Source organism: Oncorhynchus nerka, linkage group LG7, assembly GCF_034236695.1.
Source record: "Oncorhynchus nerka isolate Pitt River linkage group LG7, Oner_Uvic_2.0, whole genome shotgun sequence".
Taxonomy (NCBI): domain Eukaryota; kingdom Metazoa; phylum Chordata; class Actinopteri; order Salmoniformes; family Salmonidae; genus Oncorhynchus; species Oncorhynchus nerka.
The window spans coordinates 51,207,589-51,224,965 of record NC_088402.1 but is presented as its reverse complement, the minus strand read 5'-3'; the positions used below and the strand labels follow the sequence as shown (position 1 = coordinate 51,224,965).

At 43.6% G+C, this 17,377-nt stretch overlaps 1 protein-coding gene across 3 annotated transcripts in view; it reads right to left on the bottom strand.

The window, feature by feature from the left end:
- The window catches only part of raf1a (Raf-1 proto-oncogene, serine/threonine kinase a), a 40,385-nt gene that overhangs the window by 1,749 nt on the left and 21,259 nt on the right, over positions 1-17,377 (bottom strand). For all 3 annotated transcript variants that reach the window (XM_029663950.2, XM_065020587.1, XM_065020588.1), the window contains one exon: positions 92-226. In XM_029663950.2, coding sequence (XP_029519810.1) covers positions 92-226 — 135 coding nt within the window. The remainder of the gene's footprint in view (positions 1-91; positions 227-17,377) is intronic.

The window sequence follows — 17,377 nt, the reverse complement described above, 5'->3', positions numbered from 1 at the left end:
CATCAACCCACTTCAGCCATTTTAGAAATGTCCTAAATAAAGATGGAGAGATGATGTAAAAAGAAAAGCCATTAGCAAAACTCAGGTGTACCTGGGGAAACAGAGGCCTCTCGTCTTTGATTTTCTTAATGCAGTCAGCCACCAGCCTCTTCATGGCTTTGGGGCAGCTCTTATAAAGCTTACTGAGGTCTGGAGACAGGTACCCCCGACCCACCATGAAGATGATCTGACAGGGGAGACAGAGATGAATGGTCACAGTGTTATTTCTTTCTGTGGAAGTCACAGTGAGTCCCTAATATTGTAATACCTGCTGTGAGAAGAATGTGGTGACCAGATGATATTGAAACAGCTCCATACAAGTCTGTCTGCCAGTCTGAACCACTGGTTGTGACATTACTACACTGAGGACAGGTGAGTCGTCAGATAATGAAAGGTGAGTCCTCAGATAATGTGAGCCAAACCTGACACCTTGACAATAGAGAGAGAGCGAGCGATAGAGAGTGAAAGAGAGAGATAGATAGATAAATAGCGAGAGAGAGAGCGAGCGATAGAAAGAGATAGATAGCAAGAGAGAGCGAGAGAGATAGATAGCAAGAGAGAGCGAGCGAGATAGCTAGATGGCGAGTGAGAGAGAGAGCAAGAGAGATAGATAGATAGCTAGCGAGAGAGCGCAATAGAGATCGAGAGATAGATAGCGAGAGAGCGATAGACATAGCGATAGAGAGAACCAGAGAAAGAGAGAGCAAGAGAGATAGATAGCGAGCGAAAGACATAGATAAAGAGCGAGAGAGATAGAGAGAGCAATAGAGAGAGCGAGAGAGAGAGAGAGAGCGTCATTGAGAAATAGATCTAATCAAAAACACAGAGAACCAGACAACAAAAATATACGCCTTCAATATGTGGAAACACTGAAGCAATACAAACACACCCTAAGAACAAAAAAGGAACAGCACATTAGAAATCAGCTGGATGGAATTGAGGAATCCATTGAATCAAACCACTTCTGGGAGAATTGGAATAAATTAAACAAACCCCATCATGAGGAATTGGCTATCCAAAATGGGCATATGTGGAGAAATCACTTTGCAAACCTCTACAGCAATATAACAAAGAGCCCAGAACAAAAAGATACACAAGAAAAATTACAAATCCTTGAATCAGCAGTCAAAGACTATCAGAATCCTGTGGATACCCCAATTACAGAAGAATAATTATTGGAAAAACTATGCACTCTCCAACCCAAAAAGGCCTGTGGTGCTGATGGTATTTTAAATTAAATTATCAAATATACAGACCACAAATTCAAATTGTCTATACTCAAACTCTTCAACAGGTATTTCCCCGATATTTGGAACCAGGGATTGATCACACCAATCTATAAAAATGGAGGAATTACAGAGGAATTTGCATTAACAGCAACTTGGGAAAATTCTCTGCAGTATTATAAATAGCAGACTACATCAGTTCCTTGACGAACACAACGTCCTGAGCAGAAACCAGATTGTATTTCTAAAAAATGATCGTACAACAGACTTCTTCTCTCAGGGACGAGGAGTGAAACAGGGCTGCCCAATAAGTCCAACACTATTTAACATCTACATTAATGAATTGGCAAAAACATTAGAAGAATCGGCAGCACCTGGTATCACCATACACAACAATGAAATCAAGTGTCTGCTGTACGCAGATGACCTGGTGCTGCTGTCTCCCACTAAAGAGGGGTTACAGCAGCACCTAGATCGTCTTCACAGGTTCTGTCAGACCTGGGCACTGACCGTAAACCTAAAAACCCCAAATATAATGATATTCCAAAAAAGGTCCGGCAATAAGGATGACAAATATAAATTCTATTTGGACACAGTTCTATTAGAACACACCAAAAACGACACATATCTAGGACTAAATATCAGCAACACAGGTAGCTTTCACATGGCTGTGAATGAGCTGAGAGACAAAGCAAGAAGAGCATTCTATGCCATTAAAAGGAACATCAAAATCGAAATTCCAATTAGAATCGGGCTCAAAATGTTTCAATCAGTTAAAGAACCAATTGCTCTATATGGAAGTGAAGTATAGGGTTCCAATCTCTAATAATGAATTTACCAAATGGAACAAACATCCAAATCGAAATACTGCATGCAGAGTTTTGCTGTATTGCAAGTGCAAAGAAAAACTCAAAATAACGCATGTAAAGCAGAATTGGGCCAATATCCCTTCCTCATTCGAATAGAAAAAAAGAGCATTCAAATTTTACAACCATCTAAAAACAAGTGACCCCAAAACATTCCATCACACAGCTCTACAATGTCAAGAGATGAAAAAAGAGAAGAGTCCCCTCAGCCAGCTGGTTCTGAGGCTCAGTTCAACATCCCAAACCAACCCCATAGAGCCTCAGGACAGCACTCAGAAAATCTGGCCCAACCAAATCATTACAAAAAAAAAGAAAAATATATCACCTATTGGAAAGACACCACAAAAAATTGAAGTAAACTTCAATGCTATTTGGCTCTAAACAGACAGTACATGGTGGCAGACTATCTGACCACTGTGACTGATAGAAAACTTTGGAAAACATTGACTAGGTACAGACTCAGTGAGTACAGCCTGGCTATAGAGACCAGTCATCACAGACAAACCTGGCTGCCCAGAGAGGACAGGCTGTGCTCACTCTGCTCCAGGTGAGAGGTAGAGACAGAGCTGCATTTCCTATTACACTGTGACAAATACTCAGACCTAAGAGAATATTTCTTTCCCAAAATTATAATTCAATACAAAGAATTTGAAACTATAAACGATGAAGAAAGAAATCAAATATTTATTGGGTGAAAAGCCAAAATGTGCAGTTTTGGAAGCCAAATATGTGTCCTCCTGCCACAACCTGAGGGACAGCCAGTGAAAAGTGAAAAGTAATATCGATAATATTTCCCATCTTGTTTTGTTTTGTCTTTCATATCATGTCATGTGTCTTCTCAGTCATGTTGACACTGGTCCACTACCATTGCTTTAATATATTGTTGTTCTCATTAATATTGTTGTTGTTGTTGTTGTTGGTCATCCCATGTCCACTACGACTATTATTATTGCTGTTGGTCCCAACATTTCTTTATATATAAAAATATATTTTATATATATATATATTTAAATGTTATGTTTATTTTTCGATATGTATACATTGACAAAGTAAGTAATAATGAACTTGCCATGTCAATAAAGTCAATTGAATTGAATTGAGAGCGAGATAGATAGATAGCGAGAGCAATTGAGAGAGCGAGAGAGACAGCGAGAGAGATAGAGAGCGAGAGATGGCGATTGAGAGAGCAATAGAGAGAGCGAGAGAGATAGAGAGCGAGAGAGCGCAAGAGAGAGCAACAGAGAGAGAGCGCAAGAGAGAGAAAGTGTGAGAGAGAGAGAGAGAGCGAGCGTGAGAGAGAGCGTGAGAGAGAGAGAGCGCGAGAGAGAGCACAAGAGAGCGCGAGAGAGAGAGAGAGCATGAGAGTTAGACAGCACGAGAGAGAGAGCGCGCGAGAGAGAGAGCGATAGAGATAGATGCATGCAGAGCAGAATTAGGCCGATACCCACTAATTATCAAAATCCAGAAAAGAGCCGTTAAATTCTACAACCACCTAAAAGGAAGCAATTCCCAAACCTTCCATTACAAAGCCATCACCTACAGAGAGATTAACCTGGAGAAGAGTCCCCTAAGCAAGCTGGTCCTGGGGCTCTGTTCATAAACACAAACACCCTACAGAGCCCCAGGACAGCAGCACAATTAGACCCAACCAAATCATGAGAAAACAAAAGATAATTACTTGACACATTGGAGAGAATTAACATAAAAACAGAGCAAACTAGAATGCTATTTGGCCCTACACAGAGAGTACACAGCGGCAGAATACATGACCACTGTGACTGACCCAAAATTAAGGAAAGCTTTGACTATGTACAAACTCAGTGAGCATAGCCTTGCTATTGAGAAAGGCCGCCGTAGGCAGACATGGCTCTCAAGAGAAGACAGGCTATGTGCTCACTGCCCACAAAATGAGGTGCAAACTGAGCTGCACTTCCTAACCTCCTGCCCAATGTATGACCATATTAAAGTGACATATTTCCCTCAGATTACACAGATCCACAAAGAATTCGAAAACAAATCCAATTTTGATAAACTCCCATATCTACTGGGTGAAATTCCACAGTGTGCCATCACAGCAGCAAGATTTGTGACCTGTTGCCACGAGAAAAGGGCAACCAGTGAAGAACACACACCATTGTAAATACAACCCATATTTATGCTTATTTATTTTATCTTGTGTCCTTTAACCATTTGTAAATTGTTAAAACACTGTATATATATATAATATGACATTTGTAATGTCTTTATTGTTTTGAAACCTCTGTATGTGTAATGTTTACTGTTAATTTTTATTGTTTATTTCACTTTATATATTCACTTTATATATTATCTACCTCACTTGCTTTGGCAATGTTAACACATGTTTCCCATGCCAATAAAGCCATTGAATTGAATTGAGTTTCACAGCCCCCCCCCACCCACCCAAATGCAGAGGCCTTTGAGGCCCCCATGGCTTATCCCTGTCCAGAGGTCATTACAATACAGTACCCCATGGATATTAAAAATAACATTGCAAGGAATACGTTTTTTTTATTTTTTAAAAGCTCCTCAAGGACAATCCAGAGACACTATTAGCTGATTGTTTGCAAAGAGGGGAACTTAAGCAACTTGTTTTTTTTACACAGACCATCCCCTGGCATGGCACCGTGCTATAAGAGCACACTACCCCTATGTCAAGAGAGTGGGTATTGGCCCAGGGTCCTGTATTTGATGCTTTGCCTGTGATGGTTCGTCTGAGAGCACAGCAGGATTTCTTAGAAGCTTCCGGGGTAGAGTCCCGCTCCTTGAAAGTGGCAGATCTACCCTGTAGCTCAGTGCGGATGTTGCCTGTAATCCATGGCTTCTGGTTGGGGTATGTACGTACAGTCACTGTGGGGATGACGTCATCGATGCACTTATTGATGAAGCTGATGTGGTGGACTCCAATGCCATCGGAAGAATCCCGCAACATATCCCAGTACGTGCTAGCAAAACAGTCCAGTAGTTTAGCATCTGCTTCATTTGACTATTTCCTGCTTCAGTTTTTGCTTATAAGCAGAAATCAGGAGGATAGAATTATGGTCAGATTTGCCAAATGGAGGGTGAGGGAGTGCTTTGTATGTGTCTCTGTGGGTTGGGTAAAGGTGGTTTAGAGTTTTTTCCCTCTGGTTGCACATTTAACTTCTTTGGGAATGGGGGGCAGTATTGAGTAGCTTGGATAAAAAGCTGCCCAGAGTAAACTGTCTGCTACTCAGGTCTAAAAGCTAGAATATTAATATAATATTGGATAGTATATTTGGATAGAAAACACTCTGAAGTTTATAAAACTGTTTGAATGATGTCTGTGAGTATAACAGAACTCAAATAGCAGGCAAAAACATGATAAAAAATCCAACCAGGAAGTGGGAAATCTGAGGTTTGTAGTTTTTCCAAGTCATTGCCTATCGAATATACAGTGTCTATGGTGTCATATTGCACTTCCTACGGCTTCCACTAGACGTCAACAGTCTTTAGAACCTTGTTTGAGGCTTCTACTGTGAAGTGGGGGCGAATGAGAGCTGATTCAACCAGAGGTCTGCCAGAGTGGCATGAGCTGATCATGCGCGCATTTCTGAAGACAAAGGAATTCTCCGGTTGGAACATTATTGAAGATTTATGTTAAAACAGCCTAAAGATTGATTCTATACATCGTTTGACATGTATCTACGGACTATAATGGAACTTTTTGACTTTTCGTCTGGACCTAGTGATCGGGTGTCGTGAATTTGGATTACAGGTCTAAGCGCACGAACAAAAAGGAGGTATTTGGACATAAATTATGGACGTTATCGAACAAAACAAACATTTATTGTGGAACTGGGATTCCTGGGAGTGCATTCTGATGAAGATCATCAAAGGTAAGTGAATATTTATAATGCTATTTCGGACTTCTGTTGACTCCACAACATGGCGGATATCTGTATGGCTTGTTTTTGTGTCGGAGCGCTGTACTCAGATTATTGTATGGTGTGCTTTTTTCATAAAACAAAATTGAAATCAGACACAGCGGTTGCATTAAGGAGATGTGGATCTAAATTTCCATGCAGAACACTTGTATCTTTTAGCAATGTTTATTATGAGTATTTCTGTAAATTGACGTGGTTCTCTGCAAAATCACCGGATGTTTTGGAACTACTGAAAACAACACGCTAATGTACACAGATTTTTGGATATAAATATGAACTTTATCGAGCAAAACATACATGTATTGTGTAACATGAAGTCCTATGAGTGTCATCTGATGAAGATCAAAGGTTAGTGTTTAATTTTCTCTATATTTCTGCTTTTTGTGACTCCTCTCTTTGGCTGGAAAAATGGCTATGATTTTCTGTGACTAGGTGCCGACCTAACATAATCGTTTGGTGTGCTTTCGTCGTAAAGCCTTTTTGAAAATCGGAAACTGTGGCTGGATTTACAACAAGTTTATCTTTAAAATTGTGTAAAATATTTGTATGTTTGAGGAATTTTAATTATGGGATTTCTGTTGTTTTGAATTTGGCGCCCTGCAATTTCACTGGCTGTTGGCGAGGTGGGACGCTACCGTCCCACATATCCCAGAAAAGTTACCTTGCTGGTAGAAGTGAGATAAAACGGATTTGAGTTTCCTTGCATTAAAGTCCCCGGCCACTAGGAGCACCGCCTCTGGATGAGCGTTTTCCTGTTTGCTTATGGCCATGTACAGCTCATTGAGTGTGGTCTTAGTGCCAGCATTGGTTTGTGGTGGTATATAGACAACTATGAAAAATACAGATGAAAACTCTTGGTAAATAGTGTCATCTACAGTTTATCATGAGTGTCATCTACAGTTTATCATACTCTACCTCAGGCAAGCAAAAAACTTGAGAAAAACTTTCGTGCACCAGCTGTTGTTTACAAATATACACAGACGCTGCTGTTCTATCCTGCCAAAAAAGCTTAAAAGCTGCCAGCTGTATGTTATTCATGTCGTCGTTCAGCCACGACTCTGAAACGTAAGATGCTCATCATGCTCTGCTCTGCTGACACCTACTGTGATGGTTCGGGCCTAAACCACACAAAAACAACACACTATGGAACACAAATCTTTTACTATCTCATCCTGGAATATACAAGGTCTGAGAAACAGAGAAAAATGTCCTCATGTGTGCTACCTATACCCCCTAATAGAATCCCCATACTTTTAACTATGACTAGTTTCTCCATCCTATAGGGGGAGATGAACAATTCCCTGGCTCAGGGACATGTCACAACTTAAATACCTGAACTGGACAAGAACCCAACACACTTTACACACGGTGGGACAAACACCTACCTGGAGATGACAGCAGTCTCTCCCCTATATGCCTCCCATGACACAACTACGACAACATAACAAACAAAGACGGGTCACAACTCCTGCAGCTCTGTCGGACGCTGGGTACTAGAGGTCGACCGATTAATCGGAATAATTAGGGCCGATTTCAAGTTTTCATAACAATCGGAAATTTGTATTTTTGGACACCGATTTGGCCGATTTAAAGAAATATATATTTTACACCTTTATTTAATCTTTATTTAACTAGACAAGTCAGTTAAGAACACATTCTTATTTTCAATGACAGCCTAGGAACGGTGGGTTACTGCCTCGTTCAGGGGCAGAACGAGAGATTTTTTACCTTGTCAGCTCGGGGGATTCAATCTTGCAACCTTACAGTTAACTAGTCCAACGCTCTAACCACCTGATTACATTGCACTCCACGAGGAGACGGCCTGATACGCGAATGCAGTAAGCCAAGGTAAGTTGCTAGCTAGCATTAAACTTATCTTCTAAAAAAAAACCAAATCAATCAATCATAATCACTAGTTAACTACACATGGTTGATGACTATTACTAGTTTATCTAGCATGTCCTGCGTTGCATATATTCGATGCGGTGCATATCGTTGCTCCAATGTGAACCTAACCATAAACATCAATGCCTTTTTTAAAATCAATACACAGAAGTATATATATTTTAAAACTGCATATTTAGCTAAAAGAAATCCAGGTTAGCAGGCAATATTAACCAGGTGAAATTGTGTCAGTTTTTGCAACAGTTTGGGCCGCCTAATTTGCCAGAATTTTACGTAATTATGACATAACATGTAACAGGAATATTTAGACTTATGGATGCCACCCATTAGATAAAATACGGAACAGTTCCGTATTTCACTGAAAGAATAAACGTCTTGTTTTCGAGATGGTAGTTTCCGGATTCTGCCATATTAATGACCGAAGGCTCGTATTTCTGTGTGTTATCATGTTATAACTAAGTCTATGATTTGATAGAGCAGTCTGACTGAGCGATGGTAGGCAGCAGCAGGCTTGTAAGCATTCATTCAAACAGCACTTTCGTCCGTTTGCCAGCAGCTGTTTATGACTTCAAGCCTATCAACTCCCAAGATTAGGCTGGTGTAACCGATGTGAAATGGCTAGCTAGTTAGTGGTTGTTCCCCTTGCTATATGCATGGGTAACGCTGCGTCGAGGGTGGCCGTTGTCGTTGTGTTCCTGTTTCGAGCCCAGGTAGGAGCGAGGAGAGGGACGGAAGCTATACTGTTACACTGGCAATACTAAAGTGCCTTTAAGAACATCCAATAGTCAAAGGTATATGAAATACAAATGGCATAGAGAGAAATAGTCCTATAATTCCAAAAATAACTACAACCTAAAACTTCTTACATGGGAATATTGAAGACTCATGTTAAAAGGAACCACCAGCTTTCATATGTTCTCATGTTCTGAGCAAGGAACTTAAACGTTAGCTTTCTTACAAGGCACATATTGCACTTTTACTTCTCCAACACTTTGTTTTTGCATTATTTAAACCAAATTGAACAGGTTTCATGATTTATTTGAGGCTAAATTGATTTTATTGATGTATTATATTAAGTTAAAATAAGTGTTCATTCAGTATTGTTGTAATTGTCATTATTACAAATAAATAAAAAATAAAAATTTAACAAATAAAACATTTAAAATACATTAAAAAAACAAACAAATAGGCCGATTAATCGGCATCGGCATTTTTTGTGGGTCCACCAATAATCAGTATCGGCGTTGAAAAATCATAAAATCGGTCGACCTCTAGTATGTACATAATCAATGGTAGGCTTCGAGGGGACTCCTATTGTAGGTACACTTATAGTTCATCTCGTGACCTGGGCCCTGATAATAAATCTCAGTAAGACAAATATAATGGTGTTGCAAAAAAGGTTCAGTTGCCAGGACCACCATTGCCCTAGAGCACACAAAAAACAATACATACCTCGGCCTAAACATCAGCGCCACAGGTAACTTCCACAAAGATGTGAACGATCTGAGAGACAAGGCAAGAAGGACCTTCTATGCCATCAAAAGGAACATAAAATTCAACATACCAATTAGGATCTGGCAAAAAAATACTTTCAGTTATAGAACCCTTTGTCTTTTATGGTTGTGAGGTCTGGGGGTCCGCTCACCAACCAAGAATTCACAAAATGGGACAAACACCAAATTGAGACTGCATGCAGAATTCTGCAAAGATATCCTCTGTGTACAATACGAAACACCAAATAATTCATGCAGAGCAGAATTAGGCCGATACCTGCTAATTATCAAAATACAGAAAAAAGAGACATTAAATTCTACAACCACCTAAAAGGAAGCGATTCCCAAACATTCCATAACAAAGCCACCACCTACAGAGAAATGAACCTGGAGAAGAGCCCCCTAAGCAAGCTGGTTCTGGGGCACTGTTCACAAACACAAACAAACCCCACAGAGCACCAGGACAGCAACACAATTAGACCCAACCAAATCATGAGAAAAAAAAAAATTACTTGACACATTGGAAAGGATTTACAAAAAAACTAGAATGCTATTTGGCCCTAAACAGAGAGTACAGTGGCAGAATACCTGACCACTGACTGACCCAAGATTAAGTAAATCTTTAACTATGTACAGACTCAGTGCGCTTAGCCTTGCTATTGAGAAAGGCAGCCCTGGCTCTCAAGAGAAGACATGCTAGGTGCACACTGTCCACAAAATGGGGTGGAAACTGAGCTGCACTTCCTAACCTCCTGCCAAATGTATGACAATATTAGTGACATATTTCCCTCAGATTACACAGACCCACAAAGAATTCAAAAACAAATCCAATTTTGATAAACTCCCATATCTATTGGGTGAAATACCATAGTGTGCTATCACAGCAGCAACATTTGTGACCTGTTGCCACAAGAAAGGGGCAACCACTGAAGAACAAACACCATTGTAAATACAACCTAGTGTGCGCTGGGAGTTGGGAAGCAAATTCAGGGAGTGAATCATTTAATAAATAAATGAAAACATAATTCAAAACAAGAAACACAAACAACGCACAGACATGAAACTGAAGCAGAAACAATAATGCCTGGGGAAGGAACCAAAGGGAGTGACATATATAGGGAAGGAAATCAGGGAAGAGATGGAGTCCAGGTGAGTCTAATGACACGCTGATGCGCGTAACGATGGTGACAGGTGTGCACCATAACGAGCAGCCTGGTGACCTAGAGGCCGGAGAGGGAGCATATATGTGACAGCGCGTGGCTCCAACAGCAAGACGCTGAACTAAATGACAATCCCGGGGATTAGGAGCGGACACCTCTGCTGAGGCGCGGGAAACCTGTCAGTCCGGCTGAGGCGTAAGAGCCTGATGAGCCAGCTGAGACCTCCCCGTTTACCTCGGTCGAGGCATGGGAGCCATTAGATCCCGCTGAGGCCTGGGAGCCATTAGATCCCGCTGAGGCCTGGGAGCCAGTCGGATCCCGCTGAGGCCTGGGAGCCAGTCGGATCCCGCTGAGGCCTGGGAGCCAGTCGGATCCCGCTGAGGCCTGGGAGCCAGTCGGATCCCGCTGAGGCCTGGGAGCCAGTCGGATCCCGCTGAGGCCTGGGAGCCAGTCGGATCCCGCTGAGGCCTGGGAGCCAGTCGGATCCCGCTGAGGCCTGGGAGCCAGTCGGATCCCGCTGAGGCCTGGGAGCCAGTCGGATCCCGCTGAGGCCTGGGAGCCAGTCGGATCCCGCTGAGGCCTGGGAGCCAGTCGGATCCCGCTGAGGCCTGGGAGCCAGTCGATCCCGCTGAGGCCTGGGAGCCAGTCGATCCCGCTGAGGCCTGGGAGCCAGTCGATCCCGCTGAGGCCTGGGAGCCAGTCGGATCCCGCTGAGGCCTGGGAGCCAGTCGATCCCGCTGAGGCCTGGGAGCCAGTCGGATCCCGCTGAGGCCTGGGAGCCAGTCGATCCCGCTGAGGCCTGGGAGCCAGTCGATCCCGCTGAGGCCTGGGAGCCATTAGATCCCGCTGAGGCCTGGGAGCCAGTCGATCCCGCTGAGGCCTGGGAGCCAGTCGATCCCGCTGAGGTATGGGAATCCTTCGAACCCGCCGAGGCATGGGAATCCGACAACCTGGCTAAGTCCTCCCCGGTTCTGACACCCGAACCCGACATCACCTTCAACAGGAAACAAAAACAACCTCCCTGATGCTTCCCTTTGGTGAGGCGTTATTCTGTAACGTGTGCGCTGGGAGTCAGGAAGCAAGTTCAGGGAGTGAATGATTTAAAAAATAAATGAAAACATAATAAGAAACACGAACAACGCAGACATGAAACAATAACGCCTGGGGAAGGAACCAAAGGGAGTGACATATATAGGGAAGGTAATCAGGGAAGTGATGGAATCCAGGTGAGTCTAATGACGCACTGATGCGCCATAACAAGCAGCCTGGTGACCTAGAGGACGGAGAGGGAGCACACGTGACACCTATCTTTATGTTTATATAGACTGTACTGTACATATAGACTGACATCTGAAATGTCTTTATTCTTTTGGGACTTTTGTGAGTGTAATGTTTACTGTACATTTTTTATTATATATTTCACTTGCTTTGGCAATGTAAACATATGTTTCCCATGCCAATAAACCCCCTTAAATTGAATAGAGAGAGAGAGAGAGAGAGAGAGAACAACTGGTTTGATGCAAATTGTAAAATTATAAGGAATAAACTTAGAACACTATCCAACCAAAAGCACAGAGACCCAAATAATGGTGTATTACGCCTTCATTACTGAGACTTTAAAACTCTATAAACGTACACTCAGAACCAAAAAAGCACAGTAAGCAGCTGACACTAATTGAGGAGTCCATAAACACACACACAACTTCTGGCAAAATTGGAAAAAAACGTTAAAAAAATTCTAAACAAGAGGAATTAGCGATACAAAATGGTGACATATGGATAACCCATTTTAAAACACTCTACAACACCGTTCAAATTGACACAAACGCAGAGCAACGCCAAATTCATGAGAAGTTGAATGGATTAGAAAAAGCTATTAAAAGACAATCAAAATCCACTGGACTCCCCAATTACTGATCAGGAGCTCTATAAGAAACTTCAAGCTCTCAAATTTCAAGTCATGCGGACCTGATGGCATCCTAAATGAGATGCTCAAACTCACTAGTGCAAAATTTCAATTGGCTATATTAAAACTGTTTAATTTGATCCTGAGTGTAGGTTATTTCCCTGACATCTGGAATCAAGGACTCATAACCCCAATCTTTAAGAACGGAGACAAATTTGACCCTAACAATTACAGAGGCATTTGTGTGAACAGCAACCTGGGGAAGGTTTTCTGTAGTATTATAAATGTAAGAGTTCTAAACTTCCATAATAAGCACAATGTCTTGAGTAAAAGCCAAATTGGATTTATACCAAAACGTTGCACAACTGATCATATTTACACCCTACACACCCTGATAGATAAACATGTCCACCAAAATATACCCTTGCTTTATCGACTTCCAAAAAGCATTTGATTCTATTATGCATACAGGATTGTTCAACAAAGTTATTGAAAGTGGTGTAGGGGGTAAAACATATGACATAATTAAATCAATGTATACTGGCAATACGTGCAGCATTAAAATTGGTAAGAAAATAACAGAATTCTTTAACCAGGTGTGGCGCCTTCGCCAGGGTTGCAAGAGTCCTGCACTCTTCAATATTTACATTAACGAATTGGCCACTATTCTAGAAAAATCCTTCGCCCCTGGTGTTAGTCTCCACAATTCAGAAGTTAAATGCTTATTCTTCGCAGATGACCTATGCCTGCTGTCACCCACAGCACATGGCCTACAGCAGAGCCTGGACCTGCTAGAGCAGTACTGCCAGACCTGGGCCCAGGCAGTAAACCCCAAAAAGACTCAAATAATGATTTTCCAGAGAAGATCCAGTTCTCAGGGAATTAGACCAAAGTTCTCAATTGGTACAAATATATAGAGTACTGCACACACTACAATTACTTAGGTTTAAAAATAAGCTCAACTGGACACCTTAATGAGGCAGTGAATGAGCTGAGAGAGAAAGCATTCTACGCCATTAAAAAGCTAATTCAAATTGAAATACCTATTAAAACTAATTGAATATGTCATTGAACCAATTGCACTTTATGGCAGCGAGGTGTGGGGTCCACTTGCAAAACAAGATTTCATCAAATGGGACAAACACCCCATTGAAACCCTGCATGCAGAGTTCTGTAAGATTCTCCTACATGTCAAGTGTCTGACAGACCAATCAACCTGCACATGTCCTCTACTGTATACTTATTGTTGAATGTATGGTTATTTTGACATTTGTTTTTGTTGTTACTGTTGTCCCGTTGACAATTTGATTCTCATTTTTATTTATATTGTAAATATCCAAAATAAGCTTTGGCAATATGTACATTGGTACGTCATGCCAATAAAGCGAATTGAATGAGAGCGAGAGAGCGAGAGAATGTGGTCACTGCACGAAAGGGAAGTTGAGACAGAGATGCAAATATTATCCAGCAAGAGTCATTCTTTGAACAACTGGCTCCGTCCCACCTCACTCAAGCAGGTCCAGCGCTTCCTCAGGTTTGACCATTTTTACAGGCGTTTTATATGCAAATTTGGTGCGGTGGCAGCGCCTCTCACAGTCCTAACCCGCAAGTCGCAGACCCGTGTTTGCTGGACCCCTGAGTCTGACAGGGTATTCATGGAGCTCAAAGGACCCATCATCGTTCATCCTACTCTGACTTGTCCCTTTGTGGTGGAGGTGGATGCCTCGGACACCGGAGCAGGGGGCGGTCCTTTCATAGAGGAACAAGGAGTAGATGGAACTGCACCCATGTAGGCAACCGGGAGCTCTTGGCAGTTAAGTGGGCTCTTGAGGGGTGGAGACACTGGTTGGAGCGGGCACCTCATCCTTTCGTGATCTGGACGGACCATAAGAACTTGGTCTTCATTCAATAAGGTTGAACGCTCGCCAGGCTAGGTGGGCTGTTTTTTAACAGGTTTGATTTCACACTAGCTTATCGCCCGGGATCCAAGAATCAGAAGGCAGACGCCTTGTTCTGCCAACACGATGTCTCTAACGAGGAGAAGGACCCTGAGCCCATCCATCCCCAGCTCACGCATTGTGGTCCCTGTGATATGGAGTATTGAGACCACGGTCTGACAAGCCCAGACCTGAGAATCTGATCCCAAGGACTGGTCCCAAGGACTACAATGGGGACACTCCTAAATTAACTGGGCATCCAGGTGTTAATCGGACACTGGAGTTCCTGAGGCGGAAATTCTGGTGGCCCAACATGATGGAAGACGTGAGAACGTGTTTCATCTGTGCCCAAAGCAAGTCATCGTGTCAGCGACCGGCCAGGTTGCTCCAACCTCTGCCCATCCCAGGTCTCATTTACATTTACATTTAAGTCATTTAGCAGACGCTCTTATCCAGAGCGACTTACAAATTGGTGCTTTCACCTTATGACATCCAGTGGAACAGTAGTGCATCTAAGTCTTTTAAGGGGGGTGAGAAGGATTACTTTATCCTATCCTAGGTATTCCTTAAAGAGGTGGGGTTTCAGGTGTCTCCGGAAGGTGGTGATTGACTCCGCTGTCCTGGCGTCGTGAGGGAGTTTGTTCCACCATTGGGGGCCAGAGCAGCGAACAGTTTTGACTGGGCTGAGCGGGAACTGTACTTCCTCAGTGGTAGGGAGGCGAGCAGGCCAGAGGTGGATGAACGCAGTGCCCTTGTTTGGGTGTAGGGCCTGATCAGACCCTGGAGGTACTGAGGTGCCGTTCCCCTCACAGCTCCGTAGGCAAGCACCATGGTCTTGTAGCGGATGCGAGCTTCAACTGGAAGCCAGTGGAGAGAGCGGAGGAGCGGGGTGACGTGAGAGAACTTGGGAAGGTTGAACACCAGACGGGCTGCGGCGTTCTGGATGAGTTGTAGGGGTTTAATGGCACAGGCAGGGAGCCCAGCCAACAGCGAGTTGCAGTAATCCAGACGGGAGATGACAAGTGCCTGGATTAGGACCTGCGCCGCTTCCTGTGTGAGGCAGGGTCGTACTCTGCGGATGTTGTAGAGCATGAACCTACAGGAACGGGCCACCGCCTTGATGTTATTTGAGAACGACAGGGTGTTGTCCAGGATCACGCCAAGGTTCTTAGCGCTCTGGGACGAGGACACAATGGAGTTGTCAACCGTGATGGCGAGATCATGGAACGGGCAGTCCTTCCCCGGGAGGAAGAGCAGCTCCGTCTTGCCGAGGTTCAGCTTGAGGTGATGATCCGTCATCCACACTGATATGTCTGCCAGACATGCAGAGATGCGATTCGCCACCTGGTCGTCAGAAGGGGGAAAGGAGAAGATTAATCACTTGGTTACCTCCATCTCAAGGGCTTATCACTATCCTGGTGGTCATCGATCGGTTCTCCAAGGCAGCCCTTTTCATCGCCTTACCCAAATTGCTTTCAGCGAAGGAGACCGCTGATCTCGCTGATGTCTATCGACTACACAGACTTCCCCATGACATTATCTCAGATTGTGGGCCCCAGTTTGTCACACGGTATAGGAAGGCCTTCTGCTCCCTGTTGGGAGCACCGGTGAGTCTCTCCTCGGGGTTCCACCCTCAGTCGAATGGGCAAACTGAGCGGGCCAACCAGGAGCTGGAGAAGTTCCTGCGCTGCTTCGTCTCCACTCAGGGCAGCAACTGGAGCAAGTTCCTCGTCTGGGTGGAGTATGCTCATAACACACTGCCAATCCTCCTTGTTCCGCTCCTCTGCCCGACACCAACATCAGGCAAACAGGCACCTCGGATCGGGTCAACGGGTGTGGCTATCCCCCCGTGATCTTCCCTTAAATGTGGACTCGCGGAAGCTCGCTCCATATGACCATTCAAGATCATGAGTCGCATGAACCCGGTCACCTAACATCTCCAGCCTCACAGGTCTATGAGGGTCTGTCCGTCCTTTTATGTCTCCCATTTCAAGCTGGTAAGGACCAGTCCATTATCTCCCCCTACACCTGCTCCTCTGCCCCCTCGACTTGTGGATGGCCACGTGGGCCTACACGGTCTGGCGTCTGGAGGCTTGTCAGGGCCGAGGGACCCTGCAGTATCTGGTGGACTGGAAGGGCTACAGTCCCGAGGAGTGAGCGTGGCTGCCTGCCCGGGACATCCTGGATCTGGGTCTTGTTAGAGACTTTAAAAAACTATGTGGTGGTCATCATGGCTTCGCCGCTGGGGCCGCTCCTAGGGGGGGAAGTACAGTCATGGTTCCCCCTGGCACAAGAGGGAATTGTTTTCTGTGGTCCTTTGCAGAAGCTTGAATTGTTTACTGTGTGCATTTGTTTCCTGAGCATATTTAATGGGACTTAGTGTTTTTTAAAGTTTACTGTGATCCTGCGGCTACAGTTTCTCAGTAAAATATTAGGTTATCCTTAACCACTGATTCCTCGTCTGTTCTCTTCTCTGCACCTGGGTCCAACCTTACCACGTCACAGCTGCTGAGTTCTAAAACAGCCCATCATTTGAATATCGTTGCTTTAACTTCCTACGGGCAGGTGGGACGGTAGCGTCCCACCTGGCCAACATCCGGTGAAATTGCAGAGTGCGAAATTCTAAAATACTAAATTCAAATTTTTTACATTCTTGAAAATATATGTGTTATACATCAAAATAAAGCTTACCTTCTTGTTAATCCAGCCGCTGTGTCAGATTTTAAAAAATGCTTTACGGCGAAAGCACACCATGCGATTATCTGAGGACAGCGTCCCACATACAAACACATGAAAATAATTTTTCAACCAGGCAGTTGCGACACAAAAGTCAGAAATAGCGATATAATTAATGCCTTACCTTTGAAGATCTTCTGTTGGCACTCCAAAATGTCCCAGAAACATCACAAATGGTCATTTTGT